Source organism: Paralichthys olivaceus, chromosome 6 (genome assembly GCF_024713975.1).
Source record: "Paralichthys olivaceus isolate ysfri-2021 chromosome 6, ASM2471397v2, whole genome shotgun sequence".
In the NCBI taxonomy this organism is placed as follows: Eukaryota; Metazoa; Chordata; class Actinopteri; order Pleuronectiformes; family Paralichthyidae; genus Paralichthys; species Paralichthys olivaceus.
The window spans coordinates 3,936,298-3,954,992 of record NC_091098.1 but is presented as its reverse complement, the minus strand read 5'-3'; the positions used below and the strand labels follow the sequence as shown (position 1 = coordinate 3,954,992).

General features: G+C 47.4%; 2 protein-coding genes, 2 long non-coding RNA genes and 4 other non-coding genes across 8 annotated transcripts; 6 read left to right on the top strand and 2 right to left on the bottom strand.

Moving 5' to 3' along the window:
- Positions 1–204: 204 nt before the first annotated feature.
- Positions 205–2,694, top strand: LOC138410570 (uncharacterized). Its single transcript, XM_069527320.1, has 5 exons — positions 205–452; positions 544–871; positions 985–1,786; positions 1,863–2,072; positions 2,165–2,694. The coding sequence occupies exons 1-5, from the start codon at positions 205–207 to the stop codon at positions 2,623–2,625; spliced, it is 2,049 nt and encodes a 682-aa protein (XP_069383421.1). The 3' UTR covers positions 2,626–2,694.
- A 1,500-nt stretch (positions 2,695–4,194) lies between these two features.
- On the bottom strand, positions 4,195–4,794 carry LOC138410430 (uncharacterized). Its single transcript, XR_011243124.1, has 2 exons — positions 4,488–4,794; positions 4,195–4,282 (listed from the first exon to the last, which is right to left on the bottom strand). It is a non-coding gene; the product is annotated as an uncharacterized lncRNA (long non-coding RNA).
- Positions 4,795–5,161: 367 nt separating this feature from the next.
- On the top strand, positions 5,162–5,233 carry trnaq-cug (transfer RNA glutamine (anticodon CUG)). The gene has a single exon. It is a non-coding gene; the product is annotated as a tRNA-Gln (tRNA).
- A 964-nt stretch (positions 5,234–6,197) lies between these two features.
- On the top strand, positions 6,198–6,269 carry trnaq-uug (transfer RNA glutamine (anticodon UUG)). Its single transcript has one exon. It is a non-coding gene; the product is annotated as a tRNA-Gln (tRNA).
- Positions 6,270–11,210: 4,941 nt separating this feature from the next.
- Positions 11,211–12,879, top strand: LOC138410526 (uncharacterized). The gene is made up of 3 exons (XM_069526965.1): positions 11,211–11,971; positions 12,048–12,257; positions 12,350–12,879. The coding sequence occupies exons 1-3, from the start codon at positions 11,251–11,253 to the stop codon at positions 12,808–12,810; spliced, it is 1,392 nt and encodes a 463-aa protein (XP_069383066.1). The 5' UTR covers positions 11,211–11,250; the 3' UTR covers positions 12,811–12,879.
- A 1,500-nt stretch (positions 12,880–14,379) lies between these two features.
- LOC138410431 (uncharacterized) lies at positions 14,380–14,979 on the bottom strand. Its single transcript, XR_011243125.1, has 2 exons — positions 14,673–14,979; positions 14,380–14,467 (listed from the first exon to the last, which is right to left on the bottom strand). It is a non-coding gene; the product is annotated as an uncharacterized lncRNA (long non-coding RNA).
- Positions 14,980–15,346: 367 nt separating this feature from the next.
- trnaq-cug (transfer RNA glutamine (anticodon CUG)) lies at positions 15,347–15,418 on the top strand. The gene has a single exon. It is a non-coding gene; the product is annotated as a tRNA-Gln (tRNA).
- Positions 15,419–16,382: 964 nt separating this feature from the next.
- Positions 16,383–16,454, top strand: trnaq-uug (transfer RNA glutamine (anticodon UUG)). The gene has a single exon. It is a non-coding gene; the product is annotated as a tRNA-Gln (tRNA).
- Positions 16,455–18,695: the final 2,241 nt, after the last annotated feature.

Genomic DNA, 18,695 nt, shown 5'->3' with positions numbered 1-18,695 from the left:
CCCCAGCTGCCCCGCCTGTGGTCAGAGGGCTTGCCAACTGCAGACCACAAGTGGATTGCAAAGACCCTCTTAAAGGTGGGGCCCAAGGGGAAACTGGAGCTTCAGCAAAACCTGAAGCTCTGGTACCATCCTCCACAGCCAAGCCAGCTGTACCACCAGGCTCCTGCACCGGACCGCTTTTTTGCACATCCACTGCTGGTGTGGATGCCATATAAGTTGTGGAAGGTGAAGGTGGTCTGTCCCAACCCTGCCTGTGGCCAGCACCAACTCACAGGAGCAGGGTTGCACAAGAGAGCACGACGGGTCCTGGACGTGGACAGGATCTACAACATGGTGACAGAGACTCTGACCTGCACCAAATGTAGAGCCAACCATGTCTCATGGAGCCAGACTGTCCTCACACAGCTGGACTTGGCTCACCGTTCAGAGTTTCGGGTCATCCTCACACAAAAGTGAGTAACGTTTCTTTTCCCCTTTGCCTTGTCAAATAGAATGATGTAAAACATTCCAACTGATATATCTTGTATCCTATCTGTGACCAAGGTTTGCCTGTGACATCCGGGTGATCCGGCTTCTGCGGGAGAGAGGCCTGGGTAACAGTCCCACGAGACTCCTGAAGCAGCTGAAGGAGAACCACACAGAGGAGTGGCTGAATCGGGTGGCACGGTACACCACAGAGTGTGTGGACTTCCTCCAGCGCCCCGGACTGTTGCCCATAGCATTCCCTGAGCCTCCAGAGCCTGCTGTGGTGCCAAGTTGTAAGTGGCTCTTGTCCGTGTACAGCCAGGACATTCTTACAAGGCTGGACCACATCAAGGCCACAATCACGTCAACACATGGCACCATCCTTAAAATGGATTCAACCAAAAAGGTTAAACAATCTTTTTTTCTTTAAAATTAGGCTACTGATTATTAAATGCATCCTGTATTTCAGTATTTTTTTAATCATGTTCACTGAGGTCCTATATATTTTGTGTCCTTCAGATCACCAAGAAGCTGGCCGGAAAGGCCAAGGGGACAGCGCTCTGGCTCACCTCTGTGGGAAATGAGCATGGCCAGATACTCATGAGTGTGCTGACCGCTCAGGAGGGAGCTGAACTGGACCTGATGGCAGCTGACTTGGTGAAGAGGTACCAGCAGGCTCGAGTGGATCCTCCTGTCGCCCTCTATGTGGACTGTGGCTGCTGTGCTGAGGCAGAGGAGACAAAGCTGAAGGCCGGATTCAGCGGGTGGCCCGCCCTCTCCATAAGGCTGGATATCTGGCACTTCATGCGCCGTCTGGCCCTGGGATGTGCAACAGATGCTCATCAACTGTACCCTCTGTTTATGTCACGTCTGTCTGCGTGCATATTCGATTGGGATGCAACTGATTTGGCTCTGTTGCGTGTAGCTAAAAGACAGCAGCTTCAATCCCAGGGCCTGTCTTCCATCACGGATACTGACCTCAGCAAATACCTGACCAGGGAGGAGCTGGCTCTTCACTGTCGGAGGAGGACCCGTGGTGAGGAGACCACCGTCCGGCTGCTGGAGAATCTGTTGCAGGGACTCATGGGGACCAATGGGAACGACTCCCTTGGAGTTCCCCTGTTTGACAGGGAGAGGATAGAGCACATTTGGCGTGTCCAGAAGAAACATGTAAAGTGCATCCAGGACCTGCCAGGTGTTGCTCTGTACGCCAAAACAGGGGAGCTCACAAAGGGAGGGGTGCGGTTGCCCACCTTCAGATGTGCTCGAGGCTCCACATCTCTCGAGTCCTTTCACCTCCACCTGAACCGCTTCATTCCAGGTTTGTGTCCCTCAGACATGTTGCTCATTTAGTCTAATAATACTTTAGAATTTAATCTTTAAAAATTTACTTCTAGGAACCAGTGCCAACAGCCTGAATTTTCAGGCCTACCTGCTGGAAGGACTGCATCGGTGGAACCAGGATCGGGGTAGTGCTGCTCTAGCTGCCGGACCATCATCTTTACGCAGCTACTCTGGTGACCTGCTTCACTGTGTCAACAGCAATTATCAGAAGCTGTTTGGCAGGAAGGTGGCACCAGAGTTTAGTCCACCCTCGTGCTACACTGGTAAGCATCTGTGAACACACTAGTATTTCTGCTCGGTTTTAAAACCTCCTGTTAACCTTTGTAAATGATCCATTTTTCATATGTTGTTTCAGGAGAGCTCATCGGGGTGCAGTACCTGTTCAGGCAGACAGGTCAGGCACTGCAGGACATGCATCCTGATTCAGAGGAGACTGCTAAACTGGTTGAGCAGCATGAAGTGGAGGACAGCGTGGAGGAGGATGAGGGGTTCTCTGACCTCACAGGTGACCCCACAGTGCTGGACCTGGAGGTCCCTCAGGCTCCAGCCTCTCGGACTCCTCATCCCTCCACTACCACATCTGCTGTCGGTTCACTGGTCAGCAGCCTGGCCTCCAGCGTCTCCTCCCTGGCCCCCAGCAGATCCATCCTGGTTCCCGCCACATCCACCGTGACCTCCGCCGCATCCGCCGTGACCTCCGCCGCATCCACCGTGACCTCCGCCGCATCCACCGTGACCTCCGCCACATCCACCTTTGCCTCATCCACTGTGTCCACGGGTTCGTCCTCTGACGATATGGTAAGTGTCTCAATTTAGAATAGTGTCGATCTATAGATAACTGTACATATATTTTATAAAACCCACAGCATTAATACAGTGTCATGAAAGCTCAGTGTCAATGAAGGTTTTACATTTATATTTTCTAACGTGTTTTATCCTTTGCCTAGGCTGTTGATGAGCAGAATGTTCCTGGGTACCAGCATGTGGACAGACTTGCTGAGTATTTGGTAGAGCTGCGGGAACAGTCTGCTCTCTGTCTCACCAACCAGCAGACGGACACAATCATCGCACTGTGGGGGAGCCTGGATGATGTGGACAAACAGCGGGTGGTGTATGCAGCACGACACCAGGAGAGACTTTTGAGTGGACGGTTTCGAACACCAAAGAAGCCCCCAACAACTCCTGGTGTGGAGAGCACCACCCGTTGCATGTTGGGAGCAAGCAGTGCACCGGCTCAGTGGCCTGACTGCTGCCGTTTGGTGGAAAACATTTTCATCAGGCTCTGCAATCTCCACCCGAACCCAGTACGGCGAGGCAGGACGGCTGATTCCAGGTGGTCCCTAATTCTCAGGGACTACCATAAAATCAGACAGCTCGTGGTTGGTAACTCCCTGGTGATGCAGGGAACAGCCATTCAGCTGGTGGAGGTTAACCAGAACACCCTTGTTCAGTGGCACAATAAGCGACAGAAGCGACAGGAGCTGTCTGTGCTGCTTCAGGGCACCGGGGCTTTGCCACCAGCACTACCTGTGTCCAACGAGCCTCTTCCGGATGCAAGAGTGCTTCCTGCTGTGCCCAAGCCAGCTCATCGTGAACATCAATACCGGCTGCCTGAGAGTACAGCAGGGCAGGCACAGCAGAGACAGGCAGTTTGGAGTCAGCGCCCGCGCTCCATCGTGCCAAAGGGACATTTATTTGTCACACCTCCTCCAGCACCACGACCATTTCAAACCCCCTCCCCTCAGATCCTCAATCCAGCAGGACAAACTCTAAACCTTTTGCCAGTGGTCCTCCCTGTGTCTGTAGCTCAGCCACAAAGCAGCGCAGCTAAACGCACAGTGGAAGCTGGCACAGCCCTGAAGAGACCATACAGGCGGACAGTAGAGGCAAACACCTGCAAAAAGTGTGGTCAGTTCCGCACTGCTGACACTGGACACAGTCAGTACCGTGGCACAGTGTACTGTCCTCTGTCTGATCCTGTTCCTAAAGCTCAATGGTTGGAGGAAATGAGAAAAAAGTTGAACAAGTGATCATGTATGTATTGTAAATAGTAAAGAGTTGTAAATAGTAGTTGTATATAGTGTAGTAGTATTGTGTGTGTATTTAATTAATAATTCTAAATAATGGTTGTTTTGTAAATAGTTTAAAATGTTGTTTGTTAAAGTATTGATATATATAGTGTGTGCTTACTGTAAATAATAGATTTTTCTACTTTTTCATTGCATTTGTTGAACTTTTTTTGCTCTTTTTTTAATTAAATCTTTTTTATCTTTTTAAGTGTATATTTGTTTCTTTTTTCTCTGAACAAACAAAACTGGTGTACAGCAAAAGTGTCCTAATATTAATAATAACAACAATAATGAAAATAAGAAATAATGACAACAATAAAAGTAACATAGTATTTTATTAACAAGAGAGGTTTCAGACGCTATCCAAGTCATGTGATGAGCCTGTGACAGTGAGCTTTTTGGTCCTGCAGGTAGGTGAGAGAAGAAAAGCAAAAAATCATTACACTTCACACATATTACACATAAATAATTTATCAAAATATTGACACTAAGTTACTATTACTACTACAAGGTGCAGGGAAGAACCTTAAAAGCAGCCATTTCTTTGTAGTAGTTATATATTGTCTAATAATTTACAACCTAAACTTTTGGGCTAGCCCAGCTTCATACCTGGGGAACACCTCAAACACCTGGGAGTGTCAGCAGTGTGTGCGTCACGGTGACGCAGCAGGGGGAGCCACTCTCCTCCATTGAGCGTTTCCCTTTAAATTCCACAGTTCGGTGGTTCGAATCCCGCCTCGGGCAATGTCAAAAGTTAGCTTTTTGCTTCCAGGCAGCTAGAAATACATGGAACAAATAGATATGGACACAAATTTTCATTTTTTCCCTTTTTCTCCCTTTTCTCTTCTTTTTTCTTCTTTTTTCTTTCCCCCCTCTCTCCCCCCTCCTTGACGGACGATTGTTCCCCAGCTTGAACGCAGCGCTCGGCCATCCTGACTGCAAGAGCTCACCCAAGAGGATTTCGGGGATGTCGGAGGTGGGTGTGTTAATGATGTTTCTAACACATGACATCCTCTCAGCAGGCTTTACCACTCTCTGCAGGCACTTGCGGTCCATTGAAGTGGTGCTAACATACCACACGCTGAGGCAGCTGGTCAAGATGCTCTCAGTACTGCAGCTGTAGAAGTTGCAGAAGATATTCGGGGACAAGCCAAATTTCCTCAGCCTCTTTCGGAAGTGCAACCGCGGTAGTGCTTTCTTGAGCGGCTGGGTGGTGTTGAGTGTCCAGGTGAGGTCATTACTGATGCAGACACCCACAAATAACTTTTTTACTCATGTGCAATGGTTCCATGGTGTAATGGTCAGCACTCTGGACTCTGAATCCAGTGATCCGAGTTCAAGTCTCGGTGGGACCTGGTTTTGAGAGAGACTTTATGTTGAGTTTCACCAGATTATGTTCAAATGAGCCCATGTGAGAAAACAGCAGGGACACCGGTGTCAATGTAATGGCCATGGCAAACTTCGTATGTTACCTCACCGTAACTTTAATAAACCTGAGGTTTCTGTGTTGATGTAAACTCAACTGACCACCTGATCTCCTGCCACATTGTGCATATGAGAAACATCCTCCATATCTCAAGAGAAGGACTTAGAAAATCTGAAATTCAGTTTCCGTCGAGACTTTAACTCGGATCACTTTATTCAAAGTCCGGAGTGCTGAACATTACCCAATGGAGCCACAACAGAAAGCAAGCAAACTATCCTCACCGATGCTTCAGAATTGCTGCAGAGGCACATTATAGGCCAGGTATCCTTTTGCCATGCTGTATTACCCTGCTGTCCTGCACTTCACACCTCTGTACTGTCTGCCAGAGGGCAGAGGTGGGAACGGTCTGTGTTGGAGGTGGGTGGAGTCCTCAACAATAGAGCAGGCTCTTCTGTGGACACTGCAGTGGTAGATGTCCTGCAGAGAGGGGAGTGATGTCCTGACAATCCTCTCAGCAGTCTTTACCACTCTCTGCAGCAAATGATCCTCGCCCATGCTTCAGGATTGCTGCGGATGCACATTATAGGCCAGGTTTCCTTTTCCGTGCTGTATTACCCTGCTGTCCTGCACTTTGGTCAGCAGCATGCTTGCTGCTACACAGATATTTCACATAACAGTAGTATGACCTCTCGCATGATGCACACTTGCATTCTTTAGCCAATCATTTTGATGGAGTGTGATTAAAACAGTGAGTAGGGTTTTCTACATGTTGAATAAAGGGTGAGGGAGGAGGGAGGACTTGCGGTAGCACTATCAAAGGATACCTGGCCTATGACGCGCATCTGCAGTGATCCAGAACGGGCGGCGGCAAAAATAACTTCCAACTCTTTTGTGGTTCCATGGTGTAATGGTCAGCACTCTGGACTTTGAATCCAGTGATCCGAGTTCAAGTCTCGGTGGAACCTGAGAGTTGGTTTACGTAAAACCCTACTCACGAAATAGGGAGGAGGGAGGGAAGAGGATTTTTCTCATTCCATCAACGTGGCAGGACTTCTCGGACTCGTACTACAAAGCCACATTGGCATTTTTCGGGATAACTTCAGGTTAAATTCAGGGTTTCCACTCCTATGAAGGTCGTTCACTTCTTATCGGGATAAATCACCATGGTAACTTATGCTGAATGGATCAATAAAAACCATCTTCAGAGAAGAGGTCAAGAACCTGGAGAGCTGGTGGTAGAAGACAGAGGCCCATCATCAACTTCTGTCATGGATTCTGCTGGAAAACCAAATTCATTTTACTGTGAGTATATTTGTGAAACTGATAATATGTTTTGTAGGGTTGGGAAGAAGTTACAAGTAGAACTTTCTTAGATGAATAAGAAATAAAAGTGAAAAACAACAGATGCGGAGGAAACCACACGTGTCCCTTCGCCTTGGGGGCCCAAATTGCTAGATGCACCACATGGTGAGATACTGTAATACAGCGTGATACCCTGGCTGTGCCACCAAGAACAAGGCTTTTTCAACGGAGGTCTCATAGCTATGTAGGAAGTCAACAGACACCATATATAGAGACGTCCACCTGGAACAGATGTCCAGACATTTCAAAGTACTGATGTCTTGCTGCAGGCTATGCCCAAATGAAAAGCACAATGTCAGAAGTGGGATTCGAACCCACGCCTCCAGGGGAGACTGCGACCTGAACGCCAGCAGCCGCAGAAGCGTCCGTCCAACATTCGCAATGTTGGACTCCGAGAGCCAATCGGATTCGAAAGTCCAACATTCAACGACCAATCATTTCGCCGAATTCTTCCCCCGGTCCAACATTTGACCAATCACGGGGCGGAAATGTTGGACGGGGAATTTTATTTATCGTGGCCGACAGGGGGCGTTTAGAGCGGTGAATACGGCGCAGGAGCGGAGCGTTCGAAACGAGAAGAGAATAAAGCACGTCTGTTCAGTCGACATGGTGAGTATTTACGCATCTAATACACTTCTGTTCACGTTATGAGACGTCAGTTTGAGCCTAGAAGTGATTTCACCTCGCGCGCGTGTGTTGTCACGTCGTTTGCACAGTGCTAATTGTCATGTTGTTAACTTACAATGGCGTGTCGTCAGACGCGGTGACCCGTCCTAATGTATTCGTCGTAGAGTGCACACAGGTAGCATTCATAGGGTTATTACAGCGTTATGATGCCGCTGGTCCGGCTTTTATACCTGACACGTGTGTTGTCATGGCTGCTAAAGACGTGCATTCATTCATTCGCGTCCCTGAAGGCATCTTCTACCAAGCCAAAGACACACAAGGCGATGGCGGACTCAGAGTGGATGTCCCGTCTGAAGAAGTTTGCCAGCACTGGGGCCTGGCCGGCAGGTGAGGGGAACAGGCCAGCTCCCAGACAGAAGAAATGGTACGAGCTGTATCAAAGGGTAAGAGCACTGCGCAGTTTATTTTATTGCTTGTTATGTACTCTAATCATACTTTTACTCATGATAGAAAATACAGTGAAAGCCAATGAGTTAATAAACATGTCATGAGCAAGTCATTTACATCAGCTCTGTGTCTGTGTTCATTTATATCAACTGTTATTTGTAGATTGAGAAATGTCCCATGCAGACGCATGGACAGATGTCCTTGTTTGGTCAGCTCAGGAAGTGTACCTGTGGATTCCACGCTCCGAAGGTAACACTGGTCAGTTCAAGACTCAAGCAGTGTGTGTTCATATGTTTGTGTGTGTGCGCATGCATATCAGTGCAGATGCAAATTATGATAAATCTATTCTGTAACGAACCAACAGCCAACCGGAGCGAGTGCTGCTCAGGGGCCCACGCAGCAACGACCTGCAGCAGTGGGTCTGACCCAGAGCACCACTTCAACGGCTGGTCCGCCACAGCGTACCATGGGTCAGCAGAGTCCAGCTGTGGGTCCAGTCCACACCGCTGTAGGACAAAGTGCTGCTGTGGGACAGGTTCTGGGAGCAGGAGGACCGAAGCAGCAACCATTATTGAATTTGGCAATGGTATTTGGACATTTAGACACTCGTAACTGACCACGAATGTCTGACTCACAGGATTATAGTTTGACAGTATAGTCCTCTAATGATACAGTCTGGTGGTGTTTTTATTCCCTTCCAGTTCACCAAGCCAAGATTCGGTGGTGCTCATGTTGCTGCTGCAAAGCCAAATCTCTGCAGAGCCCGAAAAGTATCCCAGGTAAGAAGAGATCAAAAAGCAACCTGTTTTATTAATGCAGCTGTGTTATTAATGCAAGTGACTTATGACTGAATGCTTTACAGACCCAAGTCACCGACTCTGCTGAAGCAAGCTCCAGTTCAGCAGCCAACATTGCTGTCTCAGTGAGTAATTACACCTGTTTGAATACAGTCTATTACAGTGTGTCTATACAAGATTATTAAGAATAGTAAAAAACATTCAAATCAAAAATTACCTAGGCTGAATTATTGTGTACACGGTTAGAAATTAAAGGCACTTTTGTTAAGGAAAACATGTTAATAGATGCCACTTTCACAAAATCTCTGTTTGAAACATGGCTACAAGCAGATGGCGAACCATAATAAAATAAACCTACTGATTTTTCAATCCTGTGATTGCAATGTAAGAGAAAACCCTTCACAGCTTCTTACTGCTCTTTACTTTTTATTTGAGTGTAAAGTTGACATGCAAAACCTTCACATGCAGTACAATTGCATGTTAAATATAAAAAAAGGTTTGGTAAATATAAAGTCTGGGCAAAACAGTTCAAATTAAAAAAAATATCAGTATAATGAACATCACTATACAGTACATGTTACAAAACTGTAGTTACTGTTAGTGTGGAAGTCCAAGAACATTGGCAGGAGAGTTACGACTCACTCTTAAGACACCAGGTTTCTCAATCCAGCCTAGGTAGCCGTGTGTGTGGTGTGTGCCTGAGAGAGAGAGAGAAAGACAGAGAGAGATCAGCTCCAAAACAACTTATAATGCATACAAAATTAACATACAACATGCATACAAAATTACTATTCGTGCCCCTCATTCCCTCCTATCATACTGACATTCCAACCTGAAACATCCAAGTAGTTCATGTGTAGTTTCAGAAACAGAACACAACAACACAGAACATCTTGTTGGATATGTAACAGAAAGAAGTACAGCTGTGTTTTTTGATGCTCATACAACCATGGTACAGTTGGAGGTGCTTTGATGATGATCCCGCCTTGATCACAGAGTTAGCAATAAGTGTGACACATGGTGTCACACTTATTGCTTTTAATTAATTCATTAAGTGATTAATTGTGTCATGTGATGAACATGCAAGTATACTACTTACTATGATCAGTAGGGCAGCAGTAAAGTCATCTACTGCATCTGCAATATCAGAGAAATGTGTCAAAAATCAATCTAAATACAAATGAACAGTCCCTTGCAAAACGCAAGGTGGAGAAACAGTCACGGTTACAGCAAAACAAATATTCTTCAGTACTTAATTTGTGATCCAATAAATAACTTGAAAATAATATTGCCTTTATTTGAATCTGCACTGTGACACACAATCAATCAAATAAACAATGATATAAATATATAATATAAAACAGTCAAATAAAATTGCTATACTATATACTGTAGAATAATAACTGAAGGTTTGATTGTGTGTGACTCTTGCCATGCTGTTACAGGCTCCAGACCCTCAGACAGCTGCTCAGGTGGTTGTACCAGGTCCTGCAGCAGTGTGTGCTTCTGTGTCAGTAAGTAATTTAGCATTTCATATATCATAGAGCATCTGCAGTTCTTTTTACAAGTATCAAGCATGTTCATGTGTTATTTTGTCTTTGCCCAGACTGCGGACCCCAGGACTGACACACCTGAAGCTCCAGCGACTCCCCAGCTGCCCCGCCTGTGGTCAGAGGGCTTGCCAACTGCAGACCACAAGTGGATTGCAAAGACCCTCTTAAAGGTGGGGCCCAAGGGGAAACTGGAGCTTCAGCAAAACCTGAAGCTCTGGTACCATCCTCCACAGCCAAGCCAGCTGTACCACCAGGCTCCTGCACCGGACCGCTTTTTTGCACATCCACTGCTGGTGTGGATGCCATATAAGTTGTGGAAGGTGAAGGTGGTCTGTCCCAACCCTGCCTGTGGCCAGCACCAACTCACAGGAGCAGGGTTGCACAAGAGAGCACGACGGGTCCTGGACGTGGACAGGATCTACAACATGGTGACAGAGACTCTGACCTGCACCAAATGTAGAGCCAACCATGTCTCATGGAGCCAGACTGTCCTCACACAGCTGGACTTGGCTCACCGTTCAGAGTTTCGGGTCATCCTCACACAAAAGTGAGTAACGTTTCTTTTCCCCTTTGCCTTGTCAAATAGAATGATGTAAAACATTCCAACTGATATATCTTGTATCCTATCTGTGACCAAGGTTTGCCTGTGACATCCGGGTGATCCGGCTTCTGCGGGAGAGAGGCCTGGGTAACAGTCCCACGAGACTCCTGAAGCAGCTGAAGGAGAACCACACAGAGGAGTGGCTGAATCGGGTGGCACGGTACACCACAGAGTGTGTGGACTTCCTCCAGCGCCCCGGACTGTTGCCCATAGCATTCCCTGAGCCTCCAGAGCCTGCTGTGGTGCCAAGTTGTAAGTGGCTCTTGTCCGTGTACAGCCAGGACATTCTTACAAGGCTGGACCACATCAAGGCCACAATCACGTCAACACATGGCACCATCCTTAAAATGGATTCAACCAAAAAGGTTAAACAATCTTTTTTTCTTTAAAATTAGGCTACTGATTATTAAATGCATCCTGTATTTCAGTATTTTTTTAATCATGTTCACTGAAGTCCTATATATTTTGTGTCCTTCAGATCACCAAGAAGCTGGCCGGAAAGGCCAAGGGGACAGCGCTCTGGCTCACCTCTGTGGGAAATGAGCATGGCCAGATACTCATGAGTGTGCTGACCGCTCAGGAGGGAGCTGAACTGGACCTGATGGCAGCTGACTTGGTGAAGAGGTACCAGCAGGCTCGAGTGGATCCTCCTGTCGCCCTCTATGTGGACTGTGGCTGCTGTGCTGAGGCAGAGGAGACAAAGCTGAAGGCCAGATTCAGCGGGTGGCCCGCCCTCTCCATAAGGCTGGATATCTGGCACTTCATGCGCCGTCTGGCCCTGGGATGTGCAACAGATGCTCATCAACTGTACCCTCTGTTTATGTCACGTCTGTCTGCGTGCATATTCGATTGGGATGCAACTGATTTGGCTCTGTTGCGTGTAGCTAAAAGACAGCAGCTTCAATCCCAGGGCCTGTCTTCCATCACGGATACTGACCTCAGCAAATACCTGACCAGGGAGGAGCTGGCTCTTCACTGTCGGAGGAGGACCCGTGGTGAGGAGACCACCGTCCGGCTGCTGGAGAATCTGTTGCAGGGACTCATGGGGACCAATGGGAACGACTCCCTTGGAGTTCCCCTGTTTGACAGGGAGAGGATAGAGCACATTTGGCGTGTCCAGAAGAAACATGTAAAGTGCATCCAGGACCTGCCAGGTGTTGCTCTGTACGCCAAAACAGGGGAGCTCACAAAGGGAGGGGTGCGGTTGCCCACCTTCAGATGTGCTCGAGGCTCCACATCTCTCGAGTCCTTTCACCTCCACCTGAACCGCTTCATTCCAGGTTTGTGTCCCTCAGACATGTTGCTCATTTAGTCTAATAATACTTTAGAATTTAATCTTTAAAAATTTACTTCTAGGAACCAGTGCCAACAGCCTGAATTTTCAGGCCTACCTGCTGGAAGGACTGCATCGGTGGAACCAGGATCGGGGTAGTGCTGCTCTAGCTGCCGGACCATCATCTTTACGCAGCTACTCTGGTGACCTGCTTCACTGTGTCAACAGCAATTATCAGAAGCTGTTTGGCAGGAAGGTGGCACCAGAGTTTAGTCCACCCTCGTGCTACACTGGTAAGCATCTGTGAACACACTAGTATTTCTGCTCGGTTTTAAAACCTCCTGTTAACCTTTGTAAATGATCCATTTTTCATATGTTGTTTCAGGAGAGCTCATCGGGGTGCAGTACCTGTTCAGGCAGACAGGTCAGGCACTGCAGGACATGCATCCTGATTCAGAGGAGACTGCTAAACTGGTTGAGCAGCATGAAGTGGAGGACAGCGTGGAGGAGGATGAGGGGTTCTCTGACCTCACAGGTGACCCCACAGTGCTGGACCTGGAGGTCCCTCAGGCTCCAGCCTCTCGGACTCCTCATCCCTCCACTACCACATCTGCTGTCGGTTCACTGGTCAGCAGCCTGGCCTCCAGCGTCTCCTCCCTGGCCCCCAGCAGATCCATCCTGGTTCCCGCCACATCCACCGTGACCTCCGCCGCATCCGCCGTGACCTCCGCCGCATCCACCGTGACCTCCGCCGCATCCACCGTGACCTCCGCCACATCCACCTTTGCCTCATCCACTGTGTCCACGGGTTCGTCCTCTGACGATATGGTAAGTGTCTCAATTTAGAATAGTGTCGATCTATAGATAACTGTACATATATTTTATAAAACCCACAGCATTAATACAGTGTCATGAAAGCTCAGTGTCAATGAAGGTTTTACATTTATATTTTCTAACGTGTTTTATCCTTTGCCTAGGCTGTTGATGAGCAGAATGTTCCTGGGTACCAGCATGTGGACAGACTTGCTGAGTATTTGGTAGAGCTGCGGGAACAGTCTGCTCTCTGTCTCACCAACCAGCAGACGGACACAATCATCGCACTGTGGGGGAGCCTGGATGATGTGGACAAACAGCGGGTGGTGTATGCAGCACGACACCAGGAGAGACTTTTGAGTGGACGGTTTCGAACACCAAAGAAGCCCCCAACAACTCCTGGTGTGGAGAGCACCACCCGTTGCATGTTGGGAGCAAGCAGTGCACCGGCTCAGTGGCCTGACTGCTGCCGTTTGGTGGAAAACATTTTCATCAGGCTCTGCAATCTCCACCCGAACCCAGTACGGCGAGGCAGGACGGCTGATTCCAGGTGGTCCCTAATTCTCAGGGACTACCATAAAATCAGACAGCTCGTGGTTGGTAACTCCCTGGTGATGCAGGGAACAGCCATTCAGCTGGTGGAGGTTAACCAGAACACCCTTGTTCAGTGGCACAATAAGCGACAGAAGCGACAGGAGCTGTCTGTGCTGCTTCAGGGCACCGGGGCTTTGCCACCAGCACTACCTGTGTCCAACGAGCCTCTTCCGGATGCAAGAGTGCTTCCTGCTGTGCCCAAGCCAGCTCATCGTGAACATCAATACCGGCTGCCTGAGAGTACAGCAGGGCAGGCACAGCAGAGACAGGCAGTTTGGAGTCAGCGCCCGCGCTCCATCGTGCCAAAGGGACATTTATTTGTCACACCTCCTCCAGCACCACGACCATTTCAAACCCCCTCCCCTCAGATCCTCAATCCAGCAGGACAAACTCTAAACCTTTTGCCAGTGGTCCTCCCTGTGTCTGTAGCTCAGCCACAAAGCAGCGCAGCTAAACGCACAGTGGAAGCTGGCACAGCCCTGAAGAGACCATACAGGCGGACAGTAGAGGCAAACACCTGCAAAAAGTGTGGTCAGTTCCGCACTGCTGACACTGGACACAGTCAGTACCGTGGCACAGTGTACTGTCCTCTGTCTGATCCTGTTCCTAAAGCTCAATGGTTGGAGGAAATGAGAAAAAAGTTGAACAAGTGATCATGTATGTATTGTAAATAGTAAAGAGTTGTAAATAGTAGTTGTATATAGTGTAGTAGTATTGTGTGTGTATTTAATTAATAATTCTAAATAATGGTTGTTTTGTAAATAGTTTAAAATGTTGTTTGTTAAAGTATTGATATATATAGTGTGTGCTTACTGTAAATAATAGATTTTTCTACTTTTTCATTGCATTTGTTGAACTTTTTTTGCTCTTTTTTTAATTAAATCTTTTTTATCTTTTTAAGTGTATATTTGTTTCTTTTTTCTCTGAACAAACAAAACTGGTGTACAGCAAAAGTGTCCTAATATTAATAATAACAACAATAATGAAAATAAGAAATAATGACAACAATAAAAGTAACATAGTATTTTATTAACAAGAGAGGTTTCAGACGCTATCCAAGTCATGTGATGAGCCTGTGACAGTGAGCTTTTTGGTCCTGCAGGTAGGTGAGAGAAGAAAAGCAAAAAATCATTACACTTCACACATATTACACATAAATAATTTATCAAAATATTGACACTAAGTTACTATTACTACTACAAGGTGCAGGGAAGAACCTTAAAAGCAGCCATTTCTTTGTAGTAGTTATATATTGTCTAATAATTTACAACCTAAACTTTTGGGCTAGCCCAGCTTCATACCTGGGGAACACCTCAAACACCTGGGAGTGTCAGCAGTGTGTGCGTCACGGTGACGCAGCAGGGGGAGCCACTCTCCTCCATTGAGCGTTTCCCTTTAAATTCCACAGTTCGGTGGTTCGAATCCCGCCTCGGGCAATGTCAAAAGTTAGCTTTTTGCTTCCAGGCAGCTAGAAATACATGGAACAAATAGATATGGACACAAATTTTCATTTTTTCCCTTTTTCTCCCTTTTCTCTTCTTTTTTCTTCTTTTTTCTTTCCCCCCTCTCTCCCCCCTCCTTGACGGACGATTGTTCCCCAGCTTGAACGCAGCGCTCGGCCATCCTGACTGCAAGAGCTCACCCAAGAGGATTTCGGGGATGTCGGAGGTGGGTGTGTTAATGATGTTTCTAACACATGACATCCTCTCAGCAGGCTTTACCACTCTCTGCAGGCACTTGCGGTCCATTGAAGTGGTGCTAACATACCACACGCTGAGGCAGCTGGTCAAGATGCTCTCAGTACTGCAGCTGTAGAAGTTGCAGAAGATATTCGGGGACAAGCCAAATTTCCTCAGCCTCTTTCGGAAGTGCAACCGCGGTAGTGCTTTCTTGAGCGGCTGGGTGGTGTTGAGTGTCCAGGTGAGGTCATTACTGATGCAGACACCCACAAATAACTTTTTTACTCATGTGCAATGGTTCCATGGTGTAATGGTCAGCACTCTGGACTCTGAATCCAGTGATCCGAGTTCAAGTCTCGGTGGGACCTGGTTTTGAGAGAGACTTTATGTTGAGTTTCACCAGATTATGTTCAAATGAGCCCATGTGAGAAAACAGCAGGGACACCGGTGTCAATGTAATGGCCATGGCAAACTTCGTATGTTACCTCACCGTAACTTTAATAAACCTGAGGTTTCTGTGTTGATGTAAACTCAACTGACCACCTGATCTCCTGCCACATTGTGCATATGAGAAACATCCTCCATATCTCAAGAGAAGGACTTAGAAAATCTGAAATTCAGTTTCCGTCGAGACTTTAACTCGGATCACTTTATTCAAAGTCCGGAGTGCTGAACATTACCCAATGGAGCCACAACAGAAAGCAAGCAAACTATCCTCACCGATGCTTCAGAATTGCTGCAGAGGCACATTATAGGCCAGGTATCCTTTTGCCATGCTGTATTACCCTGCTGTCCTGCACTTCACACCTCTGTACTGTCTGCCAGAGGGCAGAGGTGGGAACGGTCTGTGTTGGAGGTGGGTGGAGTCCTCAACAATAGAGCAGGCTCTTCTGTGGACACTGCAGTGGTAGATGTCCTGCAGAGAGGGGAGTGATGTCCTGACAATCCTCTCAGCAGTCTTTACCACTCTCTGCAGCAAATTATCCTCGCCCATGCTTCAGGATTGCTGCGGATGCACATTATAGGCCAGGTTTCCTTTTCCGTGCTGTATTACCCTGCTGTCCTGCACTTTGGTCAGCAGCATGCTTGCTGCTACACAGATATTTCACATAACAGTAGTATGACCTCTCGCATGATGCACACTTGCATTCTTTAGCCAATCATTTTGATGGAGTGTGATTAAAACAGTGAGTAGGGTTTTCTACATGTTGAATAAAGGGTGAGGGAGGAGGGAGGACTTGCGGTAGCACTATCAAAGGATACCTGGCCTATGACGCGCATCTGCAGTGATCCAGAACGGGCGGCGGCAAAAATAACTTCCAACTCTTTTGTGGTTCCATGGTGTAATGGTCAGCACTCTGGACTTTGAATCCAGTGATCCGAGTTCAAGTCTCGGTGGAACCTGAGAGTTGGTTTACGTAAAACCCTACTCACGAAATAGGGAGGAGGGAGGGAAGAGGATTTTTCTCATTCCATCAACGTGGCAGGACTTCTCGGACTCGTACTACAAAGCCACATTGGCATTTTTCGGGATAACTTCAGGTTAAATTCAGGGTTTCCACTCCTATGAAGGTCGTTCACTTCTTATCGGGATAAATCACCATGGTAACTTATGCTGAATGGATCAATAAAAACCATCTTCAGAGAAGAGGTCAAGAACCTGGAGAGCTGGTGGTAGAAGACAGAGGCCCATCATCAACTTCTGTCATGGATTCTGCTGGAAAACCAAATTCATTTTACTGTGAGTATATTTGTGAAACTGATAATATGTTTTGTAGGGTTGGGAAGAAGTTACAAGTAGAACTTTCTTAGATGAATAAGAAATAAAAGTGAAAAACAACAGATGCGGAGGAAACCACACGTGTCCCTTCGCCTTGGGGGCCCAAATTGCTAGATGCACCACATGGTGAGATACTGTAATACAGCGTGATACCCTGGCTGTGCCACCAAGAACAAGGCTTTTTCAACGGAGGTCTCATAGCTATGTAGGAAGTCAACAGACACCATATATAGAGACGTCCACCTGGAACAGATGTCCAGACATTTCAAAGTACTGATGTCTTGCTGCAGGCTATGCCCAAATGAAAAGCACAATGTCAGAAGTGGGATTCGAACCCACGCCTCCAGGGGAGACTGCGACCTGAACGCCAGCAGCCGCAGAAGCGTCCGTCCAACATTCGCAATGTTGGACTCCGAGAGCCAATCGGATTCGAAAGTCCAACATTCAACGACCAATCATTTCGCCGAATTCTTCCCCCGGTCCAACATTTGACCAATCACGGGGCGGAAATGTTGGACGGGGAATTTTATTTATCGTGGCCGACAGGGGGCGTTTAGAGCGGTGAATACGGCGCAGGAGCGGAGCGTTCGAAACGAGAAGAGAATAAAGCACGTCTGTTCAGTCGACATGGTGAGTATTTACGCATCTAATACACTTCTGTTCACGTTATGAGACGTCAGTTTGAGCCTAGAAGTGATTTCACCTCGCGCGCGTGTGTTGTCACGTCGTTTGCACAGTGCTAATTGTCATGTTGTTAACTTACAATGGCGTGTCGTCAGACGCGGTGACCCGTCCTAATGTATTCGTCGTAGAGTGCACACAGGTAGCATTCATAGGGTTATTACAGCGTTATGATGCCGCTGGTCCGGCTTTTATACCTGACACGTGTGTTGTCATGGCTGCTAAAGACGTGCATTCATTCATTCGCGTCCCTGAAGGCATCTTCTACCAAGCCAAAGACACACAAGGCGATGGCGGACTCAGAGTGGATGTCCCGTCTGAAGAAGTTTGCCAGCACTGGGGCCTGGCCGGCAGGTGAGGGGAACAGGCCAGCTCCCAGACAGAAGAAATGGTACGAGCTGTATCAAAGGGTAAGAGCACTGCGCAGTTTATTTTATTGCTTGTTATGTACTCTAATCATACTTTTACTCATGATAGAAAATACAGTGAAAGCCAATGAGTTAATAAACATGTCATGAGCAAGTCATTTACATCAGCTCTGTGTCTGTGTTCATTTATATCAACTGTTATTTGTAGATTGAGAAATGTCCCATGCAGACGCATGGACAGATGTCCTTGTTTGGTCAGCTCAGGAAGTGTACCTGTGGATTCCACGCTCCGAAGGTAACACTGGTCAGTTCAAGACTCAAGCAGTGTGTGTTCATATGTTTGTGTGTGTGCGCATGCATATCAGTGCAGATGCAAATTATGATAAATCTATTCTGTAACGAACCAACAGCCAACCGGAGCGAGTGCTGCTCAGGGGCCCACGCAGCAACGACCTGCAGCAGTGGGTCTGACCCAGAGCACCACTTCAACGGCTGGTCCGCCACAGCGTACCATGGGTCAGCAGAGTCCAGCTGTGGGTCCAGTCCACACCGCTGTAGGACAAAGTGCTGCTGTGGGACAGGTTCTGGGAGCAGGAGGACCGAAGCAGCAACCATTATTGAATTTGGCAATGGTATTTGGACATTTAGACACTCGTAACTGACCACGAATGTCTGACTCACAGGATTATAGTTTGACAGTATAGTCCTCTAATGATACAGTCTGGTGGTGTTTTTATTCCCTTCCAGTTCACCAAGCCAAGATTCGGTGGTGCTCATGTTGCTGCTGCAAAGCCAAATCTCTGCAGAGCCCGAAAA

Coding starts and splice junctions, on each gene's coding strand:
- LOC138410570 (XM_069527320.1), top strand. CDS start 205: ATGCCATATAAGTTGTGGAAGGTGAAGGTGGTCTGTCCCAACCCTGCC. Junction 453..543: donor CGGGTCATCCTCACACAAAA/GTGAGTAACGTT, acceptor TCTGTGACCAAG/GTTTGCCTGTGACATCCGGG. Junction 2,073..2,164: donor TCCACCCTCGTGCTACACTG/GTAAGCATCTGT, acceptor ATGTTGTTTCAG/GAGAGCTCATCGGGGTGCAG.
- LOC138410526 (XM_069526965.1), top strand. CDS start 11,251: ATGAGTGTGCTGACCGCTCAGGAGGGAGCTGAACTGGACCTGATGGCA. Junction 11,972..12,047: donor CCTGAACCGCTTCATTCCAG/GTTTGTGTCCCT, acceptor ATTTACTTCTAG/GAACCAGTGCCAACAGCCTG. Junction 12,258..12,349: donor TCCACCCTCGTGCTACACTG/GTAAGCATCTGT, acceptor ATGTTGTTTCAG/GAGAGCTCATCGGGGTGCAG.